The 12354-nt window shown below is 44.4% G+C and overlaps 1 protein-coding gene across 1 annotated transcript in view; it reads left to right on the top strand.

Annotated features, from left to right (window-relative positions):
- The window catches only part of LOC126284502 (nephrin-like), a 1138462-nt gene that overhangs the window by 1028573 nt on the left and 97535 nt on the right, over positions 1 to 12354 (top strand). Inside the window, exon 9 of the mRNA XM_049983477.1 lies at positions 1152 to 1311. Within this exon, the coding sequence (XP_049839434.1) occupies positions 1152 to 1311 (160 nt within the window). The remainder of the gene's footprint in view (positions 1 to 1151; positions 1312 to 12354) is intronic.

Here is a 12354-nt window from a genome sequence, read left to right as displayed (position 1 = left end):
CTGTCTAGTATTAGCACGCAAAATGACTGCATAAAATAAAAATAAAGAATGACAAAGAATTTCCATTAACATAATTGATTAATTAAGTCCCCTGCAACTGTAAAAGCTACGAAACAACAAAGCACAAGTGTAACTGTTCTGTGTGTGGTAGTGTGACTCAACGTACATGTATCTGGCACGGTTCTTTCTCAGTACGACAAAATATTTTAAACACCATTTACAATGAACTAATTGAAAAACCAGAAATACTATAATTGCACATGGAAACCAGACTTACAAGTCTAATAAATGAACACGAGCCAGATGCTTTATTGACTGTACCTGTGAGAAAGAGGCATTGTCATTAAAGAAAACTGTAATACCTTTTTACCTCATTATATATTGACGAAAATTTTCCGTTACACCAGCATTATAAATCAAAAGCCCATCTCCTCAAATACACTCTGACAATTGCAACTTCTTCCATCCATACATTACACCAACCGAACAGCATCTACTCTCTCGCCCAACAGAAGAACTACTGCCCTCGACATCCTCTTTGAACCACTACTGCACCGGTGGAGGCGGCGGAATAATAATCTTTGGCGCAGTCACTGGTGCTGTGACTCAGTGTAGCCACCTTTCAAAGTATGCAGCAACTCCGTGTCGTTCACAGTGGTCACTGAACATCTGACGCTGTTCGTTCTCCTTATGTACATTACGCCTGTTCATAACTCTGAAGACGAACAACGCTAACGCACTCTCGTGGCAGTTCTGCCTTTCAAAGAGAATTGCAACTCTAACAACTGACACAGCCGCCGGTGGTATGTACATGACATTTACATCCGACCGTGTGTTCTGACTGCTTCGCTTTTCTACTCAGGCAATGTTGTATAGTGTAACTTTTTGTAATTATGTATCTAGGCGTTTCAGTCTGGAACCGAGTGACCGCTATTGTCGCAGGTTCTAATCCTGCCTCGGGCATGGATGTGTGTGATGTCCTTAGGTTGGTTAGGTTTAAGTAGTTCTAAGTTCCAGGGGACTGATGACCACAGATGTTAAGTCCCATAGTGCTCAGAGCCATTTGAACCATTTTTTGTAATTGTGTGAACTGTGTTTGTCTTTGTCTGCTGTGAGGGTCTCAGAGAGTAAATCCCGTTGTTGGTCCACAGGACGCGCCGCTGAGCCACAATCAGAGCGCGCACGTCATCCACAGCAACCAGAGCCTGGTGCTGCAGAAGGTTTCCCGCCAGGGCGCCGGCCGCTACGTCTGCGTCGCCGCCAACGCACAGGGAGAGGCCGCCTCCAACGAGCTCGACTTCCGGGTCAAGTGTGAGTACAGCTCTCCACTCTGCTCTGCTCTGCCCTGCCTTACCGCTGCGCCACGACTGGACATTGCGATATCTCATCTACGTGGTGGACGCTCTTCACATACTAATTTACTTCCTGCTTTTCCTTTAAACCAGGCAACGGCCTTGCGGCAGTGGTTACACCGGTTCCCGTGCGATCACCGAAGTTAAGCGCTGTCGGGCGTGGTCGACATTTGGATGGGTGACCATCCAGTCCACCATCCGCTGTTGCCATTTTTCGGGGTGCACTCAGCCTCGTGATGCCAATTGAGGAGCTACTCGACCGAATAGTAGCGGCTTCGGTTAAGAATACCACCATAACGACCGGGAGAGTGGTGTGCTGACCCCATGCCCCTCCTATCCGCTTCCTCCATGGAGGATGACACTGCGGTCGGATCGGTAGGCCACTCGTGGCCTGAACGAGGAGTGCTTTTCCTTTAAACCTGTTATTTAGATTATTGGACAGACCACAAGATTCACATACACTGATGTGACAGGAGAATTGGGATACCTCCCAATGTCGTGTCGGAGATCCTTTTACCGGGGGTAGTGCAGCAAATAGACTTGGCATGGACTCAACATGTCGTTGGAAGTCCCCTGCAGATATATCGAGGTGGGCTGCCTCTATAGCTGTAATAACTACGAAAGCGTTGCCGTTGCAGAAGTTTCTGCACCAGCTGACCTCTTGATTATGTCCCATATACATATTAGATGGGATTCATGTCGGGCAATCTGGATGGCCAATCATTCGCTCGCGTTGTCCAGGATGTTGTCAAACTTGTCGCGATAATTGTTGCCGAGTGACATGTCGTCAACCGTGAATTTACTTTCAAAACTTCTTCTTAAGAATTTACTTCATTTACCAGCGATTCATCAAGAACATTAACACATTTAATCATACTATGTGAGCGTGGAAGCAGTTGCCAGGGAGTAACTGATGAAATCAAAATGAAATTGCTTTTAACAAAAGAGAATTATATTCATAAAAGCTTTTTTCTTTTTAAGAAACAGGTTTAGAATTATAAGCAGAAAGCCCCCTCTAAATGTCAAGTTACAATTTATTCAGAGTCAGAAAGAAACAAATTTTTGAGTGTCTGAGCTTTCGGGCTCAGAACCTTGCCGCTCCCCTTTGACACGGCCTTAGTTACGAAAGCTCACAACAACCTCTGAAAGACTACACAGGTGCAAATCTACAACACCTTAATGTAAAAGTTTTAACAATTCACACAAGAACACAACTATGCACCCCGTAGGAGGGTGGAAATTGTACAACTCAATAAAATTAAAAGATTAACTTGCCACCGAAGGTGCAACTTGATTTTAACTTCTAAGAGAAGTCTTTCGGTGGAAGGGTGGCAACTTTATTATACTAGAATGACCATTTGAAATGCGATCTTACATAAAATTATACAATGTTGGCCAAACATGCTCTACAGTACACATATACCGCCTCTCATATTTCAGGAATTAGGGCGTTACACTTCAAGCAATAAATTCGTTAACACACCGAATCCGACAATCATGACAGAGGCAGCTACTAACGTACGGCAGATTGATAGGGAGATTACCGAACAACCCCAACCGCGGGTTGCTCTAACCCGCCCCTACTGCACAAGGGAAAAACGGTTCACCCAACTCATGAGTAACCACCTTCCCGCTGGTGGGCATACGGAGAAGAATGGTGGGACAATCCCAAAACAAAGCGGCTGGTGACCTCACCAAGAAAACAAGTAGAATTTAACACGTAAATGAAACAACATATCACCAATCACTTAACTTCTAATAAACTGCGATTTCTCGAGAAGACCTGGCGCAGCACTCCCAAAACGCTCTCCCGAACCTTTTGCTGCCAGCCGCTTCAACGGACGCAGGAAGGCACGCCGATCTCCCGTCTCACGGAGTCGCAGCTCGCACCGGCCAGACTGATGTCGTGGGTTGACTCCTGTTGCTCTCGTGTCGACCGCGAAGTCACTACCCCTCGCTATACGCCGCGGCCCACTGGACTCACGTGGCGATCTCACATGAGCCGACGCTCAAGGCGGACAAGTCATCTTGTGTCTCACTGTGCGACTGATCAACCGATCGATCCAACCGCCAATGACCATTGCCTGAGCAACTCGAGCAGACTGGCGGCCTAACGCGCAGACTCAGATGCAGGAACGAAGTCCTCCGACCGGGCGACCACTCGTTGAGTTCCCTCACTGCACCGCAAATTTGGACGAGAGGCAAAACTGGGGACGAGAGACTGACCCCAGACTAACTCCAGACTCACTCAGACTGATCAAACTCGCGAGCTCATAGCGCGGCTTAAATGCATGTGAACGGGAAACCTTTCCCCTTTCTCACTAGAGGGGGACACGAAAGCTGCGATTGCCACAGCGGCGCCACCGCCAGAAACGGAGGACGACTGCTTCACACAACGCGCTGCGGCGCGCTCTTCAAATAGCAATTTTTACGACGCTCAAGACGGACAAGTCATCTTGTGTCTCAGTGCGCGACCGACCAACCGATCGATCCAACCGTAAATGACCATGTCGCATTGTCACGTATAAAAATTTCATCGTTGTTTGGAACATGAAATCCATTGATGGCTGTGAACGATTGTGAGCAGTGAAACGTAACCATTTCCAGTCAACGATCGGTTCTGTTGGACCAGCAGACCCAGTTAATTCTATGTAAATATAGCCCACGCCATTATGGACACACCCGCAAGCTTGCGCAGTGCTTTCTTGACACTTAAGTTCGTGTGCTCATGGGTTCCGCAGCACACTCGAATCTTATCATGAGCTCTTACTAAATTAAATTGGGACTTATCTGACCAGGGCATGGTTTTCCAATCTAGGGTACAACCAATACGATCGCAAACCTAGGAGAAACTCAGCAGGCTTTGACGTGGAGTTCACAAAGGCACTAGCGTCCGTCGTCTGATGCCACAGCTTATTAACACCAAATTTCGCCATATTGGTCTGATGCGTTCGACGTACTTCTCACATTGATTTCTGCGGTTATCTATCGTGTATTGGTTGTCTGTTGGCACTGATAACTTTACGCAAACACTGCTGCTCTCCGTCGTTAATTGAAGGACGACGGCTACTGCGTTGTCCGTGGTGAAAGGTAGTGCGTGAAATTTGATATTCTTGGCAACTATTGACACTGTGGATGGCAGAATATTTAATTCCCTTCGATTTCCGAAATGGTTTGTCCCCATGCGTCTGTTCTCCTCAGCGTGAATTTGTGTATGGTGTGATGCGAAAAGGACTGTACTATCTCGAAAATTCGTACAAACTTACTAATACAACTTACAAATATGGTCTTAGTGCCATCTCGAGGGAAAACAAATCAGGTTTGGTCTCACGTAGTACGCTAGTACAAGATCGCGCCACCGCTGACGCTGGCTTTACTGGTCTCAAGCATGTAAGCTTTGTGTTTTAGTCTGAAGGGTATAGTCACTGACCACTGTGCAATGTCACTTTCGTACAGTAGGCCTGTTTTTCATAAATCGCGTAATGTTTTATTGAAACTAGCTGTTTTTTAAGACATAATAAAACCTCAGGTCTTCCATATGCATACGACGAAGTCGTAGAGCAAGCGAGACAAAACTTTATCAATAGTCACACAAAATGTACCCAATTTCTTCCTAGGGAGCGTGATTATTTGGCGTGTATTAAGAAATCAGTTGCATCTCTGATGTCTGGGATTTCCTAAATGTCTGCTTTCTAGATAAGTGGACTAGTCGAGGCGTGCCATTGCATGACACATTCACCAGGGCTGAATGTCTCTTCTTTTCAGGATTCATAAATGATATTTGTCCTCATACTTAACAGGCTTCTCTACGGGAGCTCAGAGCTAAAATTTACAACCCAATTGAGGAAGTCCCACCTGACATTGTGAATTAAGTATGGCAAGAAATAGAGCTCAGATGAGATGAGAACTGCATGAAGTCACACTGAACTTGTGTACACCTTCGCAGACAAGGGTAACGAGAGGTGGGCTACAAAGTAACGCTGCAACTGTCATCATAGGAAAGCTGGACAGGAGCAGAAATGATTAGTGTGCAAGTGACACAGCAAACAGTACATTCACTTAATTTGTATTTCTGAAAACGTATGAAGATTCATTAGACACGATGCGACAAGACATTGATTCCGGTTCATACAGTAGCAACAGCAGTTAAGTTGAAGCCGTGAGTAGGTGCTGTCTGCATGGCGGCCCATAAGGAAATGGCCCCGTGCGTGAGTGGGCTGGAACGCTGCCGCTCGCCTTCCTGTATTGCGCCGGCAGGGGCCGCTCGGTGTACCGAGCTGCTGGAGGTGTATTAAAAAAAAAGGCTACTGAAGCTGAAGAGGCCACTGGAGGACAGTGGCCATAAGAACGCAAGGAACAACACAGCCAATTCGTGAAACACCATAGTCGCCGTTGACTGCATGAAATGTTTCTTATTACGATTGGAATTTCGGCCTTAGGGCCAGTTTCAAGTAATACTGAAAAAAAAAAAAAAGGTTCAAACGGCTCTGTGCACTATGGGACTTAACATCTGAGGTCATCGGTCCCCTAGAACTTAGAACTACTTAAACCTAATTAACCTAAGGACATCACACATATCCATGCCCGAGGCAGGATTCGAAACTGCCACCGTAGCGGTCGCGCGGTTCCAGACTGTAGCGCCATGAACCGCTCGGCCACCCTTGCAGACAACAATGCAAAAGTTACCTAAACACAACAAAAACACAAAAATGAAGCACATGGTGTATATACATAATGAAAAAACATTTCATTAAGATAGTAGCGTAATTATAAGGATTGGTGAGAAATATACATAACTTACATTCTGTCAAAATAACATGAGTACATATCACGTCAAATGTAGCCTTTTTGCTGCGAGAGTCCCACAAGATCCTATGAGTACGATACTTATTACATCGTAAAATGTTGTTAAATATGTGCTGTATTGTAAATGTTATCATCGGTCTAATAATGAATCACAAATAGAAGTTCAGGTGCACGGACAACAGGTGGAGCTAAGTCTGTTGGCGCGAAAATACCTTTATTGAAGACACTGCCTGTGCACGTAGCAAAGATAGTGCACACCAAGGATACAACTTATAAGCTTTATATCGTAAAGTATTTTCGTCTGTCAATATCATACAGCTTTCTAAATAGTGCTACGATTGTAAGCGGCATTAGGACAGGGTGGGAAAATTTATTTATAATATAATAGAGGATAACACATGTGTTATCTGTTAAAAAGCTCTCACATTGACTTAAGTGCTCGTAAATGAGATGAAGACAAAGCTCTGATATGTAATACTTCGCAGGTCGTACATCTCGCTCCTTCAAGCTCCTGGATTTCTCCCTTAACGTCTGCGCCCGTCCTGTCCGCCTCACCCTCACCCCCACCCTCACCTACCTTGGCCTCACCATTGCCCGTCACCTCACCTGGATCCCTCATCTCCGCTCCATTCAATCCAAAGCCCACAACCGCCTCCGACTCTTCAAACTCCTCTCTGGCCGGACATGGGGGTTGCACCCCTCTACCATCCTCCACACTTAGAAAACCTTTAATCAATCCCATCCTCTGTTATGCCAGTCCTGCCTGCATATCTGCCCCCCCCCCCCCCCCCAAATTCTGTAAGTCCCTCCGGATCCTTGAGCGTCATGCACTCCACCTTGCCTTCCGTATACACCTCCCGTCCCCCACACGGATCCTCTATGATCTCATCCCTTTCCCCCATCTGCTCCTATTCCTCGAACATATCTGCATACTCTGCACCTCCCGCCGCCTTGATCCCCCTCACCCCCTCGTTGCTCCTCTCCCATCCCCACCCCCTGCCATGTCTTCACTGTTGTGTCCACCCTACCACCCATCTCTACAGCCTTCCATCAACTCCCCTCCCGGATGCTGCCTTCTCTCCCTCCGTTTATCCCTCCTATCAACTCTGATCCTCACTCCCCCTCCTTTCCTCTGTCCTTTTCCTGGGCTCCCTCTCCCTCACTTCCCTCCTCTTTTCTCCCCACCTCACTTCTCTCTGCTCCTCTGCCCAGAGTCCTTTGGCATCTGCTTTTTCCCATTCCCTCTCGTGTCTGCGCTGCCCCTCTCCCCCCTTATTAGTCCTCTCCCTCCTTTGGTCCCCCCCTTTCGTTTTTTACTCTCCTCCCTCCTTGTTTTCCCCCTCCTCTAGCCCCCCCCCCATCTGCACTTGGCTAGGGAGTGTCATCTTTGTGCTGACATTTTCGTGCAGTGTTTTACAGTGAGTGATTTACAGTGAGTGATCCGTGTTGTGTGTCTTTTGGGAAGTGTCGCGAACGGCCATCAAACTGTCGCTGGGTGTGATTTTTTTATCTCTTGCGAATAGAAACCAGATTGTCGCCATGTTTTTTTAATCGTGTCTACTCTGTTACTTGTCTGATACCTGTGTATTTTTAACATTGCCAACCCCTTTGCTTTCTGTTTTAACTTTCCACAATTTTCCGACATTTTACACTTTAGTTACCGTTTTTATCGCCTGTGTTACTTGTTTCTCTTCTTCTTACGTTTTTAAAAAAGTCTGTAGGCTGTAGAGCAGCGTACTAAGCTGCTGCCAGCCCGTCCCCTTAGGGGGGGGGGGGGGGGGGGGGAATTGAAATTCAATAAAGGAAAAAAATTGTAATACTTTGTGTACATATACATTTTACGAATATAAATACCGTAAAACGCTGGATAGCAATCCAATTCACTGTGCAGCACCACATATCGGGACAAAACAACACAATGCCTCCGCACAAATACAGGATTCATCCTACACATTTACTTAGTCTTGTTTGCTATAGCAGAGCCTGTTTGATGTAAAGCTTATAAGTTGTATCCTTGGTGTGCACTATCTTTGCCACGTGCACAGGCAGTATCTTTAGTTATGTATTATGCGCCAAGAGACTTAGTTCCACATGTTGTAAGTGCACCTGAGCTTTTATTTGTAGTAGATTATTAAAACGATGGTAACATTGTCAGCCGGCTGGTGTGGCCGAGCGGTTATAGGCGCTTCAGTATGGAACCGCGCGCCCGCTACGGTCGCAAGTTCGAATCCTGCCTCGGGCATGGATGTGTGTGATATCCTTAGGTTAGTTAGGTTTAAATAGTTCTAAGTTCTAGAGAACTGATGACCTCAGATATTAAGTCCCATAGTGCTCAGAGCCATTTGAACCATTTTGAACCATAACATTGACAATACAGCACATATTTAACAACATTTTACGATATAAGAAGTGTCGCACCCATCGGATCTTGTGGGACTCTCGCTGTCGAACAGCTACATTTTGGTGACTACATGTACTCATGTCAGATAGTCTTATATATTCTGACAGAATGTAAGTTATGTATATTTCTCACCAATTCTTATAATTACACTACTATCTTAAGGAAGTGTTTGTTTAATTATGTATATACACCCTGTGCTTCATTTTTGTGTTTTTTATTGTGTTTAGGTAACTTTTGCAGCGTTACTTGAAAATGGCCCTAAGGCCGAAATTGAAATCGTGGTAATAAATATTTCATACAGTCAACACATCCTACTGCTGATAATAAGTACCTGTTGTGTCTTGATTATTAGTCTTTTTTTGCCGTAAACACAGCAGTGACAGGTGACACTTTAGTATTACATCATCAGACGGTATATGACCCTTGTTATTAATCGAGCTATTCATCTATTTGTACTATACGAGTGATACAGCGCCACTTCCAGGCTCCCGCTGATGCTATTTGCCGTGTCTGTGCCTTTGGTGAAGGATACAAATGGTAGAGTAACGCTTAGACAGAATAATAATCATAAAATCCTTCCCTATGTGGGAATCACTGCAACTGTATGTGTGCTGGACGTGGCCTGTCAGTGACATGTGGTGTTTTGGGTCGGTTCTGGAGGAGTGCTCGCGTAACTGAGGTTGTTACGGTGACTGCTTGCGTAAAGCAGAAAATCCAGGGAGTGCCGGTCGGCCACAAATTTTCTATTGTCACTAGTAAATTTTATGGCTGTTGTCTAATCGTGTTTTCAATTCCGAATTCATTTGTTTCATCCCACTAATGCTTTTGTGTAACTATGGCTGCATCCGAAGGCGCCAGGTATTGAACAACAATGATCCTAATCATTGTCACTGATGTTCATTGCCAAACAATTAAGAGATCCGCTAACAGAAGCGTGGCACATAGGGTATGGCATAAAGTGTCCCACAGTGCAATAGACCAAATTCTCTTTCCTTAGTGACAGTCAGCAAAATCCATTGTAAGTATCTCCTTTCTTTCGATTAGCTAGGTCTGGCTGATCGTCCCACCAGTCAAATTATTTGTTAATTACCTTCTTTGCTTCTTTGTGACACTATTTTTCCATTTAACAACAAAATTCATCCACTCAAAGTTTTACGGATGCTTACTCAGTCTTAGTCAGTGGTCATATCCAGACATGGATACCAAACAAGCCAGAGTATCCTCTTCCAACGACAACGATGCTTGGGTTTTCTTATGTGTCGGTGTAGCAGCGCGACAAGATTGTTTTTCTTCTGCCTCCAAAGCTGATTAGGTTCTCTAGCATCCCTACTTTGTAATATTTATGGTCTACCTCAAAAGTACAAATGGTCATTGCCCATCATTTCCGTAAAAGAGGGAGCACACGGTGAGTTAATTGTTACCACGCTTAGTTTTTTTTTACAATTCTGGGCGTAGCACATACTGCATATTAATCGTCAGTGTGGATAACTGAGTGATGCTACAGTTAAGGAGATGGTTACTTTGCGAGAACCAAGCGTTGCCGCGACCAAAAGCTGGACAACCTTCTTGCCCGGCCTGCTGTCATATAGTGCAGTTTCTGCTCTGTCATGTTTTCTCTCCATTTTCTTACACCACCTAGAAAAGAGAGAAGCAAACGATAAAAAGAGTAGGAACAAACTGCTTCCGTACAAAAACAGGAAATAGTGTTCCATCGATCGTAGCAAATTTCCTCTACGCAGCATCAAGTGACAGAAATGAGATGCGGACAGCTTCTGGAGAAATTTAATTTGTGCGCAGCACCGCACAGTCCCATTTACCACACCATCTGTGCAGCTGTATTTCCACTTTTCTCATTTCTTAAATACGCAAGAACCGCTCCATCTAAAGTTTCCTTACTTTTGATTTTCCTTCAACCAACTGCAGGCGTATGGCAGCGGAAATGTCTGCTCAACATTGTTTAAGTATAGCACGGTCGTTGCAACGAAAAGGTCTGAACCACTTTTTTTAGTATTATAGGAAAAGGAGTACATATACTGCACACATATCTAATGTTACAGTTGTTTGCGTACCTCACTGTCTATGAAGAACACACGGTTTCGAAGCTTATAAATATTGATGAGCTAGAAAGACTTCACAAAATACTTGCGTGACCTAGTCTCGAGAACATAGTAGTATAAATTTTGCTGAAAACCGTGCAGTGATGTTAGAGATAGCACGACCCCTTAGTGATACTCATCCATGTGTAGAAATGATTGCATCCAGGAGAGTTCTTCAAATGATGTGCTACATCAGTAGCAGCACGCGGACGTCTTTGCGTCTTTATCAATTCTGTACAGACCAATATGAGTGCTCGCCGTTTTCATTTCTTGGGTATCGCCATCCATTAAAACAAGTACACTTCATGGTCAGAAGTCTTTTGGCAACACAATGAAAGCACTTTGCATGACACGAAGAAATTAACCTTAGTTTACACCACTGAAGGTTCAATGTGTCGACGTTATGTATGTGCTGTCAGTCACAGTCAGACGAAAGCTGTGCGCTTTAAAATGTGTCGGAGCTCGAATGGGACAAAATTGCCCGGGTGCAAATACATATTTGTCTGACAGAAATTTAAGCAGTTAGATGTGGACTTAATCAATAAGTTTCCATTGCAGACACTCTTGTAGTTGCTAGAAGAGTTGCAGTCATATTGCAGAACATGTCTTTACGAACAGACGGTAACTGGAATGTCTTTCCTTTAATTATTTTATACTTTCACCCTGTCAGTTTTCAGTAACGATTATTCCAACGCCTTTAGAACATGCTACTGTAGGACTTTTTGTCACACTAGGCATCGTTAAAATGCAAGAGGGTGTGGTTTGATGTCAAAGTGTAAAGAATTCCCGTTCAGTACCAGATGTCAATAACTGAATTGTACTACTACTGAACATTAATTATTTGGAATCGGGTCATCCACGTGAATGTATTAATATCAATTTTAATGCACGTCTTTGCCTAACTAGATGAAATTCCGCCTCTTATATTGCAGTACATTTAACAAAATGCGTAGGCTTCCGGTGCCAGAGTCAACTGACATAAAAGTTTTCTTATTTTGGCACCACACCATATTGTAAAAAGCTGTACTGAAGAAGCCAACGTTTTCGTCACTGCTGCATGAATTCAGTGAAAATAAGATTGAGACATATTCTGTGTATGAAGAACATGTTGACTGCATGTTCAGTGCAGTATGAGTTGATAGGCTGTATGTCTTTTCAAAACAATGAACAAAGTAAGAGCATACGGACTATCAGATCAATTGTGTGATTGGATTGAGGAGTTCCTAGATAACAGAACGCAGCACGTCATTCTCAATGGAGAGAAGTCTTCCGAAGTAAGAGTGATTTCAGGTGTGCCGCAGGGGAGTGTCATAGGACCGTTGCTATTCACAATATACATAAATGACCTGGTGGATGACATCGGAAGTTCACTGAGGCTTTTTGCAGATGATGCTGTGGTGTATCGAAAGGTTGCAACAATGGAAAATTGTACTGAAATGCAGGAGGATCTGCAGCGAATTGACGCATGGTGCACGGAATGGCAATTGAATCTCAATGTAGCGAAGTGTAATGTGATGCGAATACATAGAAAGATAGGTCCCTTATCATTTAGCTACAAAATAGCAGGTCAGCAACTGGAAGCAGTTAATTCCATAAATTATCTGGGAGTACGCATTAGGAGTGATTTAAAATGGAATGATCATATGAAGTTGATCGTCGGTAAAGCAGATGCCAGACTGAGATTCATTGGAAGAATCCT

Source organism: Schistocerca gregaria, chromosome 8 (genome assembly GCF_023897955.1).
Source record: "Schistocerca gregaria isolate iqSchGreg1 chromosome 8, iqSchGreg1.2, whole genome shotgun sequence".
NCBI classification, from domain to species: Eukaryota; Metazoa; Arthropoda; class Insecta; order Orthoptera; family Acrididae; genus Schistocerca; species Schistocerca gregaria.
Note: the sequence above shows the minus strand (reverse complement) of the source record. Positions and strands in the feature narration are given on the sequence as shown.